The sequence below is a fragment of the Pelobates fuscus genome, unplaced genomic scaffold, assembly GCF_036172605.1.
Source record: "Pelobates fuscus isolate aPelFus1 unplaced genomic scaffold, aPelFus1.pri scaffold_35, whole genome shotgun sequence".
Lineage (NCBI taxonomy): Eukaryota > Metazoa > Chordata > Amphibia > Anura > Pelobatidae > Pelobates > Pelobates fuscus.
Window position 1 is genome coordinate 15,589 of NW_026961986.1, and position 22,555 is coordinate 38,143.

A 22,555-nucleotide genomic window follows, 5' to 3' on the forward strand; every position below is an offset into this window, starting at 1 on the left:
GCAACAATGCTTAGAAGAAACAGAATATTTTCCATTTGGAAAGATTTACCTCTCATCTCTAAATACACCTGCAGCAAATTATATTTCTTCACAATTTTTTTCATACATGTTAAAATTCGGAACCCTGTATAGTTGGTTGATTTTCACAGAAGTGAAAGTAATAGAATATAAAAAAAATGAAATATGCTAATTTTCAAAGCTACTGCCAATAAAAGAGGAAACTTCAACAAATGGCTAAACAAAAAAGGACTCATTTTGTCTTCTCTAATGAGCTCTCTGTATCCAGCTCTGCAAGCTCGCCCTTCAATATAACTAAAGCTCCTTATAGACACATAATGCAATCCCTTTTTATCACTATGGGTGTTTGTGGGGGAGCCTCATATTTGAGTTTTGTCTAAGGCCTAACAAAGTCTAAAGCTGCTACTGAGCAATACAGATAAGGAGGGGGTGGAAATCAGTTTTCAAACCACTACTAAAACACATAATGGTCCAAAGAAACTAACTACTCTACCTTCCTGAAAAGGAACACTATAGCATTAGGAATGCAAATCTGTTATAACCTGCTATAGCGCCCCTGTCCCTACTTCTTTTTCGCCCCCCCTACCACAAAAATGAATTTACTAATTTTGTAGCTCCCTCTGGGCTGTTTAAACCTCTGCTCCCACAACTTCCTCCTCCATGATGGTCCAATCCAATGCTGCTCATAGAGGAGCATTGAGGACCTGGTGAGCATGGTATCACCGTGTGCGCATCCAAACCTCCCCACCATAAGGCATTGTATTCAATGTTTTCCTATGGGCTTCTGTGGCAGTGCCTCTAATAGCTGTCAGTATGACTGCCACTAGAGGTAGAATTAACCCTAGAAAAACTGCCCTGTTTTACATTGCAGGGTTAAAAAGACAGGACCACTGCACCCAGAGCATGTTATTGAGATGAAGTGGTGGTGACTACAGTGCCCCTTTAAAGATAGGTGAAAGCTGATTTTTCCTGTCAGTTCTTCTCTCTGTTGGAGGTGTGGGTAGCTGCCTAGTACCATGATCCATATTTGGTGGACATGTGCTAAACTCAAGATGTTTTGGAAGGGAGTCAATACACTCATTCAAACAATAACAGGCTTCAAGCTTTAACTTAACCTGATAACTATGATATTGATACATATGCTGGACCACACACAGTGGGATTGTAGGGAGATAACGATACACATACTCCTGGCCGCACTAGCATTGGTAGCTTTGAAATGCAAATCAGATAAACCTCCCCTGTTAAAAGAAGTTATATCTGTCAATACCCATATATAAAACATATGAATTGTAATTTGCAAAATCGGCTTAACCCCTTAAGGACACATGACATGTGTGACACGTCATGATTCCCTTTTATTCCAGAAGTTTGGTCCTTAAGGGGTTAAAAAAAAGAGGCCCTATTGCTCACCTGGAAATTGTCGGACTATGTGGAAGAAGGTCAGACAGGGCAGGGAGACACCACTTAAAGGGACTCTCCAGTGCCAGGAAAACATATCCGTTTTCCTGGCACTGCTGGACCCTGCAGTACCCCTCTCCCTTCCACCCCCCCATCCCATGTTGCTGAAGGGGTTAAAACCCCTTCAGTGACTTACCCGAATCCAGCGCCAATGTCCCTCAGTGCTGGGTCAGGCTCTGCCCACGCTCCTCCCACGCTGACGTCAGCTGGCGGAGGAGACCTAATATGCATGCGCATTCAATGCTTTCCTATGGGCATTCCGGCGACGATGGAGGTCCTCTTGCATAGCGTGAGGACGTCCAGCATCGTTTATAACACTTTTGGTGTTCTAAGAACACGGAAGTCCCTCTAGTGGTTGTCTGATAGCAATTTATAAAAACTTCAGTAATTACACTTGCAGGGTTAAGGGTGGTGGGAGTTGGCACCCAGACCACTCAAATGGGCAAAAGTGGTCCGGGTGCCTGGAGTGTCCCTTTACTGTAGTTCAGAAAGGGAAATTAGGTTTTTGAACATGTTAAATGACACCTTCATGTCACAACTGGTACAAGCACCAACTAGAAAGGACGCTTGTCTGATCTGGTTATAACAAGCAATGTTGATCTTTTGGCAAACATTCAAGTACGGGAGCACTTGGTAAATAGTGATCACAATTTGGTGACTTTTAAAATTAACGCAAAAAAGCAAACACATGGGGTTATACTAAAACATCCTTTTAAAAGGCCAATTTCAATAAGATAAGGGCAGCTTTACAACATATTGACTGACATAAACTCTTTAGTAAAAAAAACCACTGAGGATAAATGGAATATCTTCAAACAAATATTAGGTATATTTCTCAATATGTGCCATTGGTTAATAAATTTAAAAGAAACAAATTAAGAACCAGTGTGGCATAGTTGGAAAGTAAACCAAGAGATCAAAAATAAGAAAAGAACATTTAAAGCATTTAAATCAGACAAATTAGAGGAATCCTTTATAAGATATAAGGAAGCCAATAATGCATGCAAAAGGGCAATTATAATGGCTGGGGAAAGCATTGGATTGACTAAAATTGACAAGGGGTGGGGCCAAACTCTGTTTTGGCCAATCAGCACCTCCTCATAGAGATACATTGAATCAAACCATCTCTATGAGGAAAATTCAGCGTCCCCATGCAGAGCGTGAAGACGCTGAACGGCACTGCTGCTTACTGTGCAGCACTGAGCCAAGGAGCACCTCCGGTGGCCATCTGAGGAGTGGCCACTTGGATGTGTCCCTAGGGGCACTGTAAACACTGCCTTTTCTCGGAAAAGGCAGTGTTTGCATGAAAATGCCTAAAGGTAAGGATTATACTCACCAGAACAACTATATTAAGCTGTAGTTGTTCTGGTGACTATAGTGTCCCTTTAATATCCTATGGTAAGAGATTTGCATATGTTTGCTACAAAAAACTTGCAAAAAAAAATTGTGATTGAATGATTCAAGACAAGGTGCTACAATCTGACGGTATTCACCCACAAGTACCTAAGGAGCTTAGTGTGGAAATAAGTGAACCTCTGAATTTTTTTGTCAATCTTCGTTTTATTGAGGCTTTGAAATAAACGGTACAGAACGATAAGAAATAGCCTCAGTAGATATATGTAGGTCACATACAAGGTCATTGTATACAATGGCTGAACCTCCTGGAGAAATCACCTCTTTTTAAAATGAAAAGTAAAGATAACAAACAAGCCTGAATGGCCTTAGCAGCGGAGACATACTGCATAACTTCAGACTCTTCACATCTTTTGGGAGATGGAGTAAAAACATAAAATTGTGATAAACAAGATTTGGTACATTTGGCCCTTTGGCCCAATCGTTTAGACTGCAGGGTATGCCTGACAGAGGTGCTAGGATTAGTTGTTCGGTTGACCCTGGGCCCAGAACATTACTATGGCAATATAAGTGTGTGGAATCTTACACATTTATATATATATATGGAACTTATGGCGTTCAAGCCATGTTAGGAGCTATTGTGGGTAGCGTTTAAGTGATGGTTAGGGCTTAGCAGCTTCCACGGTGAGCGTGACAGATATGCAGAGTATGCCGACGCTCGTCGTAATGCAGAGATTACACAGTTTCGAGATAGTTTGCCTAATTTGAGGTTTCTGGGTGGGAGCTGGGGGGGTATAGTTATTATAAAGGGAGCTAGCATTCCCAGGCTATTCCCGGTTTCGCCCATGTTTGACCTGAGGTGTAGCGGTCAATGTACCGATATGAGGGGCATCTAACATGATGCTGTCATGCATGCAACTTTTAAACATTCAACTGGGGGCTGCACCCAACATCTGGAACATTTTAATTTAATATAACATATAAGCAGGTGCGTCAGGTGGTCTTCCCAGGTGGTTGTGACGAACTGAACCTCGTCACATGTTCTTGGAGGGACCTGCTGGCCAGCCTCTTGCCTCAGGATTCGGGGCCCTGCAATATACCTTGCCCAATGCACTTGAAAAGGCTCTGTTCATGTGAGTTATGTTTCTTTGTATTCCAGACAGAGAGACCGATTCCCTGATTCCCTGGAACTGTTTTGGGCATAGGACCATGTGCACGGTTGGTCAAAAATAAGACTTCCAGGAAATTCCTGAACAACTGAACTGGGTAATTTTTGGATATGTTGGTCACCCAGAACAAGGCTATCAGGGGATGTAACTTTTGATGGGGTTTTGTGTGTTTTAAGGTATTATTGGGGGTTTGTAAAAATGTATGTTTTTTCCGTGCTTGGAGATAATTGGATTAGATTAGTACAGTTCCTGATCCAATTATTTCCCAGGCACAGAGGAAGGATTATCTGATTTTGAATGGGAGTGTCCTGGACCTGAGAGCCAATGTGATTGTGTATTTATTTCTACTGTGGTTTACTCTCAGGTCCAGGGGGGGACTCAAGCATGGGGGCTCATAAAAGGCCAGTTGTGGTTACCATTAAACTGAGATTTGTTTTACCCTTCATGAAGTTTAGGCTCATGTTTGGGGGATTGGAGAGCTATATTCACTCTGGGGATTACTATAATCACTATACTCCCTTGTATCACATTGATTGCTCTTGTAAGAGCAGCCTGCTACGCTCTCTGGACTAGGAGAGGTCTAGCCACTGGAAGATGGATCCTGGTCTTGGGCCCAGGGTGGGTGGAGGACAGCGAGACCCAGACCAAGCTGCGGCGGTTTGTGGGGTTTATAGTGGTTGTGGTGTTCCAGTGCAGTGCTTATGGTGCTCGCAAGTGCTAGGAAGCAGAGATTGACAGAGTTATCCGGCACATTGGTGGCAGCGGCGGGATGGCTTCATAGGAGTATAGAAGCATCCTGGTGACACCGGTATCGTATGGATTTATAATTGAGGGCAACGCTAGTATCCATACAGCGCCCCTGTCTACAGCAGTATGGAGCAAGCTAGTCCCTGTGCAGTGTTCCCAAACGTGGAGGAGTTCCAGTGGAGACTGGAGGATGCATTAGCCTGGTATGATGGCCCTGTCTCGGTAAGTGATGCCCTGGATGTTAGGGTCCAGGTCCGGTAGCAACTCTGGGGAGAGGTCGTGGAGGAGATGCAGGTGCTCCTGAGAGAATCCCTCCCAACCCCAAAACAGCGACATCGGGATCAATTGGATCTGTGGAAGAATGGGTGATTCAACTGGAGAGACTGGTCTGGAGAGAATTGGCGGTAGATTATGGCTACTGGGCTTTACGGTGGTATTGGGTCCAGCAGTACCCATGGCTAGCCGATGATGACCCGCCAGAAGGTGAGGACTATAATGGCCCTGGGGTATTGTGGGAGGCCTTTCAGGGGGAGACTGAGTTTGGAAGTACTGCGTTGCTCCGATACTGGGACATCCAGGCACTTACGCGAGACGTCCTGGATCTCGTGGAAGCGACAAGCCTGCAAGCCGATCTGTTCTACCTAGCCCTCCTTGAGTGGGTGCTGGAAAAGGAGTACAAGCAACTGTTCAACTCTGTGCAGCAGTGGGCCTTGGAGGCTGGGGATTTAATAGACCTTACTGAAGAGGTAGAGGTGACTGGTCCCACTCCTCAACAGCAGCAGGAGTTACTGAGAGTGGAGACAGTCAGCCTCACTCCCCAGCGGCAGAGTGGGTTATTGGGAGAAGAGACGGCTGGTCTCTCTCCCCAGCGGCAGACAGAGTTATTTGGAGTGGAGACGACCGGTCTCTCTCCCCAGCGGCAGGCAGTGTCACAGGGAGAGGAGATTATAGGTCCATCATCCCTGCAGCAGCAAGCATCCCTGGGAGTGGAGATAGTCGGTCTCACTACCCAGCACCAGTCAGCGTCACAGGGAGAGGAGATTGTTGGTCCCTTATCCCAGCAGAAGCAAGCAGCACTCGGGGTGGAGACGGTCGGTCCCACTATCCAGCACCAGGCAGCGTTATCGGGAGTAGAGACAGTCGGTTTGACTACCCAGCTGCAGCTTACCTTACAGGGAGAGGAGACAAAGGGTCTCTATTCCCAGCAGCAGCTATAGACACCTTGGGAGGGGACAGTCGTTCCCCCTCCCCAACCACAGGAAAAGATACAGGGAGTGGAGACAGTTGGTCCCACCTACCAGCAGCTGGGGCTGTTGTCCAGAGACAAGCCCCCTGGCATGGATGGTGCAGATGGGACAGAGGTCTCTGGACAGCCCTATAGGGATGCTAGGCAGCCCGCCCAGGTCCCCAACTGTGGAATCCTGTCTCTTTTCAGCTATGTAACTATGTAAGGGTGTAAACGAGATGGAAAAAAAAAGAAACACCTCAGAGCAAAGCTGACACACTTATGCACATGTATGGGAACAGGAAGCTGTAGCAGACATACTTAGGGACTGAGTACGGAAGAGGGGGTTACCGAATAATTACATGTACGCCTTCCGTTGTACGTGTGAGGTAAAAAGTGCGACAGATATAGGGCGAATGATCACGTTGCAAATGGACTGGGTTGTTTTCTATTATTTTTTTAAAATCCCCTTAAGGACCAAACTTCTGGAATAAAAGGGAATCAAGACATGTCACACACGTCATGTGTCCTTAAGGGGTTATACATTTATATTACAGCATATAACATGTCGTTCCTCGATATAATGTAATGTTTATCGGAAATGTGAGCAGAGACATTGTACAGGAGATGCAATGCTCCAGTAGTTTATGACAGGGTATCTGGCGATATATCGAATAACGTAATTCAATGTGAAGAATTGCTTTGGTCTATGTCGACTGTGATACTGTGACACTGAATTGTCAAATTTAAAATAAAATTTAAAAAAAGTGGGTGAAAAAATTTACATTGTTATTCATTAAAATGATAATCACAAGCAATATTACATAGATTTTAGATCTGAACCCAAAATACTTTAAGGGGAAAAAAAAAAAGTATATTTTCTAATTATTTAAAAATAGCCTTAATAATTAACAATAATAACATGAATTAATCAGTACTCATAAACCAATACAATCATAATAACAATAATAAAATAAACTATCAGCTAGCTCAACATAGTCAGTTCTTCTTTCCACCGGCATGTAAAGGGTTATATGGGAGGGGAATGCGCTGACACCTGCTCCACTGTGAGCAATGCCCAGTACTACATGCGGAAGTGAATCCACCAATCAGCGGCTGAGGGAGGAACCATTGGTTTTTGCAGGGGGGAGGCAGCCGTCCGCAATTAGTGTTTTCTATCTCCGGCCTCAGAGCGCTCCTGAAGAATGGCGGCGGAGGCTGCGCAGGTGATTTTTTTTTTTTTTTAAATGGGGCTTCTTAAAGGGGGCTGAGTTTCTTTGGAAGCCTTGTGGTGGTTGTGATGAAGGGGGGAGTTCTTTCTTTTACGACCTGCTGTGAAGGTCGTGATTGCTTATTTAGCTATTAACCTGTGTTCACCTAGCATGGGATGGGTTAGACCGCGTTCGGTCACGTGACTGCTTGTTACTGTGTGTGTCCCCTTGGGATTTTTATGCTGGGACCAGTTCTGTCCCACGTGACCTTGGTCTGATCACATGACGTGAGCATCATGTAAAACACGATAACTATAGTCTGCCAGGTCAGTTTTCCATTACACCAGGGGAGGGCTGACTATATTTGGCCGAAACTGAGATAAAGCTAATCCTACCACAATCCACTCCCTTTCAGTAAAATCCCATCTATTATATAGTTGTTCAGGAAGCACTTGCCCTTCTTGAAAGACCGCTCTTGTTGGCGCTTTATAAATTATAATTATTATTTATAAAGCGCCAACAAATTCTGTAGCGCTGTACAATAGGTGGACTAACAGACATGTATTTGAGACGAGCTGCACAAACAGGAACGTAGGGTGTTGAGGGAGCTGCTTAAATAAGCTTACATTCTAGCTAATTTATGCATCAGCCTTCCGGTCTGTCATTATTAATTAATTGTAATTTTATTTATCTTTGTGTTAAGTTGTTTACAATTCTGCTGAATCCATTGGCATAGTAGGAATATAATAATGGCTTACATGGTTCATCTTTATGTAGGAGTAGTCTGTGGGCATTGCGTTTTCTTTTTTTTAATGTTTCATTGCGTAACTTTGTAAGTTAAGCAAATGGTTTATTCTGCAGTGGGAGCAGCGATCCAACAAAACAAACACTTTTTAAGCCAAGTGCTGATTGTAGACCTTAACCCTGTAGAAGAGCAACCCAAAAATCTATTTCACATGTGGTCTAGGTTGACACATATTAAAGGGGAACTGTCACTTTGCCAAATCTTATTATATAATTGAATGCACATCTTTTCTCACTTACTTGTATGTCCTTTTTGGTGTTGGAGCAGAAGACAATTTGTAGGTGATGAGTTGACATCTAAGAACTCTAACTCTCTCTAAAAAGCGGTGCTTAAAGGGTTACTGCAAATACGATGACTAGTTCTGCCTTTTGAAGTGGTCATGGTGGTAGGAGTCTGAATGTGCAGTGTTTCTACTTGCTTGCAATCTGAGCTATGCTTGTCAGTGCATAGCTTAGATCATTGACGCTAAGATATTAGAGATATATGTTGAATATAATACCCATGTAGTTTACTGTTGAATAAACACTAAAAAAGCTCAAACTACATTGCTACTCAGTGCACCAAGGAACCCTCTAGGGTCAAAAAGTACATTACTATCTACTTATTGCTATAAAGTAATAACATTTGAAATCAAAATTGATTATGCCAGTTTTATAATAAACCAAATCATAGCTAGATAATGTCAATCTTGGCATTTACGCTTTGATTTATACATGAGGTAATGAAAGACTATTAGACTTGTGCACAGAAGAAAAACTTGGTTCATTCAAGTTATACATACCAACTGTGGTTTTCCTTTTTATTTTTGTTTCAGTGTGTAAGGGGGGATCACATTGGTTTGTTTGAATTTTTATTAAAACAAAATAAATGAAATTTGGACTTGCTAACCATTTACGTGCCAGAAGTGTGCACACTATTTTTGTTGTGCAGTTTATTACATATTATTGACATACACCACAACAGCGTGTTTGTTGATGCACATAAGTTTGACAGTGGCATGAGACATTGCACATTTTTATATAGTTATAACAGGCTTTGGCTAAACAGAGAAATCGTTATGATATTATAGTAAGGTGATCACCGCTTTATGGTGCTAGGTTGGCATTGCTAGTGTTGTTGTAGTGTGGCATTATGATTTGCAATAGAACAATAGCCGGGCAATCTGCACATTTTTGTTTTTTATGTTACATGAAGATATCAGGCTTCTAGGCATCATTTTTATGGCATAACATGCTAGGCTAGAAATGCGTATAACCAGCTAATTGCGCTTAAGATTGTAAATGTATTGCACATTTTATAAAACAGTACTAGTAATCAATTATCTATTGTAACACAAGCTTGCGAACTATAGTACTATGATATTCACTCATGAGTTAGCTGTTGCTAAATTATGCCCTTAAGCTGTTGCCCTTGCTAATTACGCTTAATATGCAGGTAGAGTCCTGAGGTTATTCGCTTAAAACTATATGACTATTGGAGTATAAGAGCACCCCGACACCCCAGCGGCATGCTGCCAGGTACTTGTACCCCAAGGAGGTAAGTTATGCAGGCTTCGCTCCCCCAGTGAGTCCAGAATTGTTTAGTGCTGTGATGTGGAGCTCTCTTCCGCCGCTTTCCTCCAGCAGTCCGGTGCCTACTCCCTGCGGTCCGGCTGACTAGTTTCACTGCGTCGTTATGGAGGCGGTGCAGGTCAGCTCCTCGGGATGGAGTAATGGTGTGCAAGTCATCTGGGCAGGTCCGAGGGGTCTGCTGGGTCTGGAACAATGGGTCTGTGCTTTGCTGGTTAGCAGGTAGTCGCTCCCGCCTTTTTGTCGTGGTATCGCTTGTACAGCTATCACTGAGGCTGTGGGTCAGTTGGTACTGATCCATTTCTGCAGGCGTGCAGTGCTTGCGTGGGATTCTGGAGGGTACCATCCCCTCGAAGCCAGAGGCGCTCGTGTGAGCCAGCAGTGTCGCTGCGCCGCCATTTTAGGTGCGGTCAGAGTTGTGTTTTGGCGGCTGTCGGGGACTCAAAAGCTCCAATGTAGCAGGAGCCACAGGGTGTACAGGGTGCAGGCCGGGATCACCCCCACCGGTCCAGAGGGGGGGGAACAAGGCCCAGGTTGCCCAGCCGAAGGAGCCTGGCTGAGTAGCATTGGGCAGGATAGCGGGCGGCGGCCGTCCGCCTCACTCACCGCCTGAGTAGGCCTCATCCAAAAGGAGCGATGCGTACCCCACCGGGGGACTAAAACATCAGCTGCAAGCCTCTCCCCGGGTCCAGTGTCTCCATAGGTGCCAGCCCACCGCGGTAGGTCAACGAGGGGAGTTCAACAGATCCATATTGTAAGTTTTTAAGCCAAGATTTGCCGGAGCTGTTGTGAGGTGCGACCGGCTAGCTCGGCGGCCAGGCCCCGCCCCCCCGTGTGCACACCTTTAACTCGTTGGCAGACAATGGGAAGTTAAAAATTGGAGCAGGTGGACAGTGAAGAACAGCATTCTTGATCTCTGACATAAGATGAAAAAGCACCCTGGCCACAATTTGACCCTTAGCCATGGCTGGCATTTAATGTGTTAAAAACGGTGGTGCATAAGCAGCGACACTGCATGTCTTCTCTCTTTCTCCATCCCATTGTCTGAGCGATGGGCAAACATTTATTAAAATTGTGTCAACCTAACAAAGGGTCCCCCCATGACCCTCACTCAAAGGTGAAGGGTGAGAGGTTAAATATGGGAATGGTTGGGCAGCAGAGCTGCTCAAACACTCCCTACACCCATTGGTTTTTTTTCTGAGTATAGGGCAAAAAAGATCCTCCATGAGCCCTTTAACCATGGCAGTGGCACGGAGATAATTTGAGCATCTTCGAACCTCACGCCTATTCTCTGGTCTGAACTATGGGAAAGATATAAATTAAATGGACACTCCACTGCCCAAAACCACTGTTTAGTAGCCCCCAATATAAACATGCATTTGAGGTAGACTGATATCATTCCAATGAGACAATGCTGGTACAGTTTTATCTGTCACATTTCGGGATGTTTGCCAATATTCTGTACATTTAAAGTTTTGAAAAGGTGACGGCATTTCTACAAAAATCTTGCATTAACTGAACATGCTGACCGCAATCACACTCCTATCACTCTCAGACAGCCAGTAAATGCTGGGATCACTGAGATGCAGTGTTGTTACTGATAGCAGTTCGGTCTGTCACCACAAAATCTTGCTGCATTGGAGGCAGATGAAATTCAGAGTTTGGTCTTCTCCATGCCATAGCTTTATTTTGGACATTTGTAAAAGTATCAAGGTTTAACTTATTGTACTGAAGTTGCTTGAATGTCTATATAAGAACCGGGTGCTGCTTTATCACAAAGCATTGATTTATAGTCGGCTATTAATAAACATTCCTTGCAAAGCCGCAAATAAATTTATTGTTGTGTACTTTTACAATCTCAGACGCTGAAATACGCAAGAAGCAATGAGATACCGAATGCAGAGTAGAATCAGAGAAGATTAGTTAGATTTCCCATTTTTGTATGAAAATATTACCAATATGTTTACATAACTACAACTAACACTATAATTGGACTTTTGTGGAATAACAGTTATGGGTCATGAATTTTTCGTACGGGATTAGTCAAACAATTTTATTTTTGTGCAAGTTTTCATGCTCCCATCTAATAATAATGTTTTGCAAAATTGCTAGCTAAGTGAAAACAGAGTTTCTGCATTAACAGTAAAGAGAAGACCTAAAGGACCCAGGTAAGTGTGAAACCGTTCAAAAATAGTTTGACTCCTTACCATGGGATGGCGCCAGAAGACTCCAAACTTTAGTCCATTATGTATAGAGTGTGTGCGTGAGAGAGAGAGAGAGACTGCAAGTGTGATAACTTTTAAAGATCTAATAGTCTCAGAGGGTGAAAGTATTTTTGTTACTATTTTGTAGTCTGACCGTCGTTATCATCAAAAATGTGGGATCCCTGACTAGCATATGATTTCCTTCCTTTTCTTTGTTTAATAAAAATAAGTAAAAAAGAATTCAGGCCAGAACCAGGAAGGAATGCCTGCAGATTGTCCTTTATATTATCCAGGCAACTTACGTGCCAATTATGTTTTCTTGATCATTACTTTCACCTCTCCCAAGAAATCTATTAGCTTTACATTTTACAGTGTAGTTGACTTGGTTAAAACTATGAGAACTAAAAGGTTTCTGGTGGTTTATTGAGTTGTATAGCTAATTTTACCGCCTATATAGAAGGAATCTGTCTCTCGTTAATTGCCACCACATGATCAGAGAAGACCATACAGGAAAATTTATTTATACTTACCGTAATTTTCTTTTCCTGGTCATAGGCCATGGAAGCACAACAATGGCTAGCTCCCCCTATCCCTAACCAGACAGGAACCTAATTAAAACAGAAGGTATAAGTAACCCCTCCTACCCCTCCCACCCTCAGTCTTGTTTCCAGCAATATCCCTGGGTGGGATCCTTGTGCTGCCATGGCCTATTACCAGGAAAAGAAAATTACGCTAAGTATTTCCCCTTTTCCTGGTAATAGGCCATGGAAGCACAACAATGGCTAGCTTCCCCTATCCTTAACCAGACAGGAACCTAATTAAAACAGAAGGTATAAGTAACCCCTCCCACCCTCAGTCTTGTTTCCAGCAATATCCCTAGGTGGGATCCTTGTGCTGCCATGGCCTATTACCTGGAAAAGAAAATTACGGTAAGTATTTCTCTTTTTCCTGGCCATATCCATGGCAGCACAACAATGGGTAATACCCAAGCAATAACCAAGGGAGGGAAAGAAGTACACAAAAGACTTCCAAAATATAAATGCAAATTGACAACACACACCTCATAAGGACATTGGAAATGAAAAACTGATTGCCCACTATTTGCACATTAATAACTTGGCAAATTGACCAACTCAAATGTACCCCCCAAAAAATGAAGCCTAGGAATAAGTTTGATTGAAACTCAAATAGCAGAAAACCCTTACCGTATAGATGAAACCGATGAAGGGTAGAAGGGGTTATATCCATATATTTGCCTGCTACTCCTGGGTCACTCTAAGAAATAGGGTGATGGCAAAATCTTGCTACCCCTAGGGTCACAGCAAGTAAATCCAATGGAAAGTACAAGATAGTGAGTTGTACTTTACCCCTTTCAGTGAAGGAATGCTAGTCCATTTTACATTAACTCCTTCAGGGATGAAATGTTAGTTAATCTCATAGAATCCTTGCAATCCACGTGGTCTGTATGTGCATGTCCAGCCTGCTACTCCTTGGTCACTGCAGGAAATAGGCTGATGACAAAATCTTGCTACCTCTAGGTTCACAGCATGTAAATCCATGGGAAAGTACAGGATAACAGAGTTGTACTTTAATCCTATCAGTGATGGAATGCTAGTCTGTCTCACATTAACTCTTTCACCGATGGAATGTTAGTCAATGTCATATTAATCCTTGCAAACCATGTGCTCTGTATGTGCATGTCCAGCCTGCTACCCCTTGGTCACTGCAGGAGACAGGATGATGGCATAATCTTGCTACCCCTAGGGTCACCGCAAGTAAATCCATATGCTCTGTATGTGCATGCCCAACCTGCTACCCCTTGGTCACTGCAGGAATTATGGTGATGGCATGATCTTGCTACTCCTAGGGTCACAGCAAGTTAGAACCCCTGGTCAATAAAGGGGTTTCTGGGGGGCGGGGCTTACCAATCGTCCTGACCAGACGCCATTTCTCGAAGCTCCCTAATATCAAATCTAATCCAGACGATATCGGCAGAACCGAACCCGATCAGGTCACGGCACCAGCGCGAACAGGTTCCGCAGAACAGGCAGAACTGATAGATGCCTTTTTTTCAACCAGCAAAGTCTGCCCGGCGGAAATACAAATCCGGGGCCTACCGCACGCTGCAAAGCCTAGAGAACCTCCTGGGAGGTGGCGAGCAGACCTGGGCTGAGACGCCTGACGACCCAACACCACTCGCATTGCCAACAACTATGCCAGGCATGGGTCGGCGCTCGCAAAAAACGCACGCCCCAACGGATGGCAGGGATATCGGGGCCATGTTCCAAAGGCCCGCACAGCCTCGGCCTACTGTCGCAAGTGACACTCCCGACAGAGATCCAAGCACCACACAAGGCCACAACGAGCCCGGAGGCTCGAAACCCTCACCGGCAACTCAAGCCGAGTCACTGGAGGCAGCTGATGACTCGGCGCCGACTACCAAGAAAGACCTGAAACTCCTCTTAGCAGAAATCCACAACTTGCTCGCAGCAGACTCGGCCATCCTAAAAAGAGAAGTACGAGCAGTGTCGGAGAGAGGCAAGACCACCGAATCTGCCTTAGCACAGGTGCAATCCCACCTATCTACAGTAACAGACTCTATCACAAGGCTCCAAATGCAACAACAATCACTGGCACATAAACTCACCACGATGGAAGACCGCCAGAGACGGAATCGTATTAAAATAAGGGGTATCCCCGCAACGACTATGGCGGAGGAGCTTCCCCACTATATCAGGAGACTGCTGGCCACAATCCTGCCACATGCTGTGGCTAAGAAGGTAGCAATAGACAGCGTTTATCGTCTACCAGGCCACTCTCCCCTTCAGCCCAATATGGCCCGGGATGTCATCCTTCGCTGCATCTCCCTACCTGACAAGCTCCAGATCATGTCAGCGCTAAGAGGAAGGACACCCCTCACTTTCGAAACCTCGATCCTAACCTTCTACCGTGACCTTACAAGGCCCACACTTCTTCTCCGCAAGTCATTCACCCCAGTCACAACGCAGCTCCGGGCAGCAGGACTGGCCTACCGATGGGGGGCGAACGGCTCCCTCACTGTCACTCATGGCGGGACTACACACAATCTGCCCTCCGTGGCTGAAGTGACAAACTTTCTGGAGACCCTGGGGCTGCCATGTCCGAGCATCCCCCCCACCTTGAGAGCACCAGCGGCGACTTGGGATCCCGCTTCCATAAAACCATTTGTACCGAGAACGGCTGACCCGCAAAGCACGGACGACCACGATTAACAAGCACGAACTTTGATTATATATTTTAACGTTAATGTTTTGGTTTGATTTTGTATACACCGTTTTACCATTTATTGCTCAACCTCGACTTAGTTAGGGACAGACCTAACTTATACTCATGCCGACCATAACTACCAATAACAAGACCATAGTAAGTGGCGACTACTAACCCCCCCCCCCCCGCAACCCCCTTGGTCAGGGGCTTTAAACACGCATGCATATACTAACCAGCACACCTGCGTCTCAGGCCGTTAGGCCCAAACCCCGCACTATATGCATCCACCCATTCAGCTTGAAGTAAGCACGAACACTATAAGCATGCTTTAATCAATGGGAACGGGCTACTAGAGCGACTAAACTGGGAACACTCTTATGGTACACCCCATTGCGGACAACTCAGAGATATACCCAGACTAGACACCCACACCCATCACTCTCGACTAAGCAACAGACCACTAGTGCTCGACCTGTGAGGAAGCAGCACTACGAATTATAGTCACGGTCTCTTATTGAGTAACTTTAAAGTTACCGCCCGACCACACATACCCCTAGACAAATTGACCGTACGTAAGCTTGTAACGTTACACTTGTTATATAACTATAAAAATTGTGCATTTGTTCCATTGCCACATGTTCGCTGCATAAAATTCTTTTTTTTTGCCATGGCTGTTGTGGCTAGGCAAACTGTTATGTCAATAACTGCACTCAAAAATAAAGAATTTAAAAAAATAAATAAAGGGGTTTCTCTAGGGGGTTACCTTTGCACAGGGACACATACTGAAGACTTCCCAATGGAGAGAGGCTGAACTCCCTTGAGGCAGAAGGTAACAACCCTCAGGTAAGCCAAAAATAAAAATTCTCTAATCTTAGAATGACTAAGCCTGTCCTAGGGTTAGGACAGGAACAAAAAGGCTGATGGTAGGAGGGGTTACTTATACCTTATGTTTTAATTAGGTTCCTGTCTGGTTAGGGATAGGGAGGAGCTACCCATTGTTGTGCTGCCATGGATATGGCCAGAAAAATTATTTATTCAGTTACCCTGTGTAAAGTGTATAGTTTGGCAATTTTTTGTCTTAGCTTTTTGATGACTCCTTGAAGATCATGTGAGCTTTATGTATTTGAGTGTAAGGTATTTTTTACTCTTTGTTAAAAAAAATCTTTAAAAACTTTTATTTTGTGTAATCATTAAAGGGAAACTCCAGTTCCAGGAAAACAATCACCCTCCCACCCACCAATCCCCGGTTACTGAAGGGGTGAAAACCCCTTCAGTGACTTACCTGAGGCAGCGGCGATGTCCCTTGTCGCTGCCTCCTCCTCCGCGCCGCTCCTCCCTGTGATTCCGTCGGCCGGTGGGCGAGACTGATCCCGCCCACCGACCGAGGAGACCTAATGCGCATGCGCGGGTATGCCGCGCATGCGCATTAGCGCTCCCCATAGGAAAGCATTGAAAACGAATTTCAATGCTTTCCTATGGGGATTTGAGCGACACTGGAGGTCCTCACACAGCGTGAGGACGTCCAGCGACGCTCTAGCAAGGAAAATCCTTGCTACAAACCAGGAAGTGACCTCTAGTGGCTGTCTAGTAGACAGCCACTAGAGGTGGAGTTAACCATGCAAGGTAATTATTGCAGTTTATAAAAAACTGCAATAATTACACTTGCAGGGTTAAGAGTAGTGGGAGTTGGCACCTGGTTGGTGCCTGGAGTGTCCCTTTAACAATACATTGTTGGTGTCCAAACAGTCATGGGAAGATCTTTTTTTTTTCTTTCATAGACAAAAGGTAATTCTGCTTCTACTTCCATTCATCCAAGGTGCTGTTTTTTTTTTTTTGTTTTTTTTGTAAAACAATTCCCTATAGTCACTGTCTCTCATCTGTTCAGGACATGACCCTTGTTCTTCCCAACCCAATCTTCAAGGCATACCAATGGTCCTGGTTTTACCTGTATCCCCACTGGAATAGAATTGTGAAAATCGTGCTCTTACAGCCATTATGTTGGCAAAGCATCAAGGGAGATGTAGTTCAGAACATCTGCCGTGACGAAGGTTGCCTACGCCAGTCTTGACATTTTGATGTGATTTGAGGACTGGGTTGGGAACCACTGATCAAGGCTGTATAACAGGTTTCTGTGAGGGGAAAAAAAAAATTGCACATGCATTAATCATGCTTGCTTTCTTCTGTTTCCTGGATTACTGAATGGACTGGGAACTTAATGGGAAGTTACACAATGAGTATTGTAGAAGCATTTCTGTCAAAAACATTACACAGCTCTGAACGGCTGGCAAGGTGGGTCAGTGAAGCAATTCATGTTGTGGTTTACTGATACTAAATATCAATAGCAAGTTTGCTTAACTTCTTTTGCCATTTTATAGATTAAAAAACATATAAGAGAGAGGGCACACAGTACTGAACAGAAAACAAGATGTTCTAGCCTAGTGAGTTTGCAAGAGGGTCTTCTTGTAGAGAAACCAATGAGAATCTTTGCTCAGAGGTATAAACCCAGCGTTTAAAGACCAGATATCCTCAGAGGATCCAAAAGAACTAATTATAACCCATTGCACAACATTCAATCTCTGTCTAATTAAGAAAAGAGTAACAATATTGACTCAATATGGAGAGATTAGAAAAAGTAGAATGATGATTTTAAAGAGTGAGAAAAAGGGGAAGGCGTGATAAGGGGTTTACAGCAAAGGTTCACCCTTTTTAGCTGTTTTCATTCGGTGGTGCCTAACCGTACAACCATACCAGAGAGACCATGTGGAGACATGCTTCTTAGTACAATCATATGGAGACATAGTAGTACCTTCTTTGTTGCCCTGCTTTCCTTAATTTTTATCACCCATGGCACATGCCCTATTATAGTCCAGAGAATTTTATACATTTAATATTATTCTGTGTCTCTTGAATTCAGATTCCTTCTAAAAAAAATTAAAAACATAAACAATTTTTATTTTATTTTTTTAAAATTCTTTATTTTGTGATGACAGAAAGCATAGAAATAGGCAATAACAAGTCTTGTGAACATGAGGTAACAGTTACAGTATACGGTTTCATGTAAGTTGTATTCAGGCTGAAGAGTATAAACAAAACTATATTTATTTTTAAACATGAGTGTTTCTTTAATCAGCCTCCTAGAGTAAAATATTGAAATAGTTTTATCTCCATAGTGTTTATTCAAAAACATTGAACTGGACTCCAAACATCTTGTTCAAAATGATTAATTGGGACACATTCTCCAATTCCTCTGTAATCATAGCGTGGCCACTTTAGTCTAAATTTGTTAATTTGATTTTCAATTCACTATAGTTCACTGTTTTCGTGAACAATTCCCCTTGGCTTCACATGGTACTATCCTGCTACTCATTGCATTCACTGTGGGGCTTTTAATGTACAGTGCCTTGCATCTGTCATGACTGCTCTAGACCTTCCCTCATTTTTCCACCCCGCTTGTTTAATGTGTAGCAAAATATAATGTATTTCTATTTATTCTTCTTAAAAGCATTATGACTAGTAGCAGTTATAAAGTTCCAAAACCAACGCTATACAAATCGGTAAATTTGCAACTAAAGAGAGAGGATAGAATGCTAGTTTTTTTTTAAAGAGGGGCGTCTGTCTTGCCTGAATAGTAAGAGACTGAAGACCAACAGGGAAATTAAGATGTATTCATGATTATTTTTTTTTTTAATCACTAATCTATACAATGGTGTGCAGAAAAGCAAGTGGGGAAACAAGCAAAAATCCCTCCAAACAACTGTGTGTATTTAAAGGATCACGTGACTTCAGATGACATGCACCTTTTCTAGAATGACTAAAAAAAAAGCAGTTATTCATTTATCGAGCAGACACGTTCATGTTTTCTCATGTACAGAACTGCTACCGTGTGCTGAGTTCCATCTCACATAAAACCCTTGCTGAAAACAATGCAATGACTAGGATTGGTTGACAGATATCTGCTACTACCTGGTTTGAACATAGCTCCAGGCCGGACACTGCAAATCCAGAGAGTTGAACTAAAGAAATGTATCATATTTATTTTTCTATATATATATATATATATATATATTTTTTTTTTTTTATCAAAACATGAAAATCAACGTTTTAGTCTGATGCCCAAACTCTCATCCTGATTAAATTTTGGACATCAGACCGAAACGTTGATTTTTATGTTTTGTGCAATAAAAGCTAAGTCCCTTGAGTGCTATCTGAATTACAAGGTCTATACTTATGCTGAATAGCACCAGGCAAGTACACTTATTACTGGGAGTGCAGGATATATATATATATATATATATATATATATATATATATATATATATATATAGGGCCGCCACCAGAAATTTTGGGGCCCCTAACTCAGCTCAGGGTCTGGGCCCCCTGGGGCCCGCCTCCAATCCCGCCCACAGGGTCCGCCTCCAAATCCCGCCCACAGGAATACACACAGACACAAAAACACACACTGATACAAAAGGACACAGACACACACACACATAAAAATACATACTAACAGACACACATACTGAAACAGAAATACACGGCATATAGGCATACGTACTGACACACACATACTGAGACATACACACATATACAGACACACAGGCATACATAGTGACAGACACATACTAACATACATACATACAGACACACATGCATGAGGACTTACACACACATACACCGACATCACATACATACACACAGACATACATTAATTCATACTGGCATACATACATATAGACATACTGACATACACACACAGACAGTCACAGACATTCTGACATACACACAGACATACTAACATACACACAGACATACTGACACGTACAGACATTCTGACATACACACAGACATACTGACATACGTACAGACATTCTTACATACATACTGACATACGTACAGACATACTGACATACGTACAGACATACTGACATACACACAGACATTCTGACATACACACAGACTTACTGACATACACACAGACTTACTGACATACACACAGACTTACTGACATACACACAGACTTACTGACATACACACAGACTTACTGACATACATACAGACATTCTGACATACGTACAGACATTCTGACATACGTACAGACATTCTGACATACGTACAGACATTCTGACATACATACAGACATTCTGACATACGTACAGACATTCTGACATACGTACAGACATTCTAACATACACACAGACATTCTAACATACATACAGACATTCTAACATACATACAGACATTCTGACATACACACAGACATTCTAACATACACACAGACATTCTGACATACACACAGTGATTCTGACATACACACAGTGATTCTGACATACACACAGTGATTCTGACATACACACAGACATACTAACATACACACAGACATACTAACATACACACAGACATACTAACATACACACAGACATACTGACATACGTACAGACATTCTAACATACACACAGACATTCTAACATACATACAGACATTCTAACATACATACAGACATTCTAACACACACAGACATTCTGACATACACACAGACATTCTGACATACACACAGACATTCTGACATACACACAGACATTCTAACATACACACAGACATTCTAACATACACACAGACATTCTGACATACACACAGACATTCTGACATACACACAGACATTCTGACATACACACAGACATTCTGACATACACACAGACATTCTGACATACACACAGACATTCTGACATACACACAGACATTCTGACATACACACAGACATACTGACATACGTACAGACATTCTTACATACATACTGACATACGTACAGACATACTGACATACGTACAGACATACTGAATACGTACAGACATACTGACATACGTACAGACATACTGACATACGTACAGACATACTGACATACATACAGACATACTAACATACACACAGACATTCTAACATACACACAGACATTCTAACATACATACAGACATTCTAACATACATACAGACATTCTAACATACATACAGACATTCTAACATACATACAGACATTCTAACACACACAGACATACTGACATACACACAGACATACTGACATACACACAGACATACTGACATACACACAGACATACTGACATACACACAGACATTCTGACATACACACAGACATTCTGACATACACACAGACATTCTGACATACACACAGACATTCTGACATACACACAGACATTCTGACATACACACAGACATACTGACATACACACAGACATTCTAACATACACACAGACATTCTAACATACACACAGACATTCTAACATACACACAGACATTCTAACATACACACAGACATTCTAACATACACACAGACATTCTAACATACACACAGACATTCTAGCATACACACAGACATTCTAGCATACACACAGACATTCTAACATACACACAGACATTCTAACATACACACAGACATTCTAACATACACACAGACATTCTAACATACACACAGACATTCTAACATACACACAGACATTCTAACATACATACAGACATTCTAACATACACACAGACATTCTAACATACACACAGACATTCTTACATACATACTGACATACGTACAGACATACTGACATACGTACAGACATACTGACATACGCACAGACATTCTAACATACGCACAGACATTCTAACATACGCACAGACATTCTAACATACACACAGACATTCTAACATACACACAGACATTCTAACATACACACAGACATTCTAACATACATACAGACATTCTGACATACACACAGACATACATACACAAATACAGCTAATTTTTCGTACCTTTTTTTGCAGGTGGAAGGCTGTGGCTGATGGGAGTCGGCGTGGCTCCTGCGGGCTGCGGCCTGTCTTTCTTGCCTCCCGCGCGGTGCTGAGGGGAGGGGAGGGAGCTGGGAGGAAGTGGCAGTACTTTGCGGTTGGGATTTTTTTTAAAGGGTCCCGGTCTCGCTATTGCACGGCCGCAGCGCTGACCGGGCCCCTGAAGATACAGGGCCCATGGGGTGGCCCTAAGTGAGTGGGCCACCCGATGGGCCCCATCAGCATGCGCTACACGTGGGGCCCGGGCGGCCGGGCCCCCCAGGGCCGCCGGGCCCGTGACAACCGTTATGGTTGTCACCCCCTGATGGCGGCCCTGCATAAATATATATATATATATATATATATATATATATATATATATATATATATATATATATATATATAGATACTTAATAAAATGTTAAACAAAAATCTGCACACCAGTCAAGCCATAAGACTTGCTTTTCCCACAGAAATCCCAAAACTGCAGCGATGTTGCAACCGCAAAGGATTCTGGGTGGGCATATGCAAATTAGTTCAACAAAGAATCACATTTTTGCCTCATTCCATTTTAAACATGGATTCCTTGTAATCTGTGTTTGCAGTATACAGCTGCTTGGAACACAATTTAGGAAAAGATGCAAAACCAGTGAACCACTCATGGACAGCTGTTTCGTTGTTAATGCAACTCATCAGCATGAGGTTGGTTACTGGTGTGCTTATT

At 43.0% G+C, this 22,555-nt stretch overlaps 1 protein-coding gene across 1 annotated transcript in view; it reads left to right on the forward strand.

Annotated features, from left to right (window-relative positions):
- The first annotated feature begins 7,085 nt into the window (after positions 1-7,085).
- LOC134585290 (acylamino-acid-releasing enzyme-like) overlaps positions 7,086-22,555 on the forward strand; it is a 50,700-nt gene continuing 35,230 nt past the window's right edge. Inside the window, exon 1 of the mRNA XM_063440706.1 lies at positions 7,086-7,199. Within this exon, the coding sequence (XP_063296776.1) occupies positions 7,179-7,199 (21 nt within the window). The 5' untranslated portion in view covers positions 7,086-7,178. The remainder of the gene's footprint in view (positions 7,200-22,555) is intronic.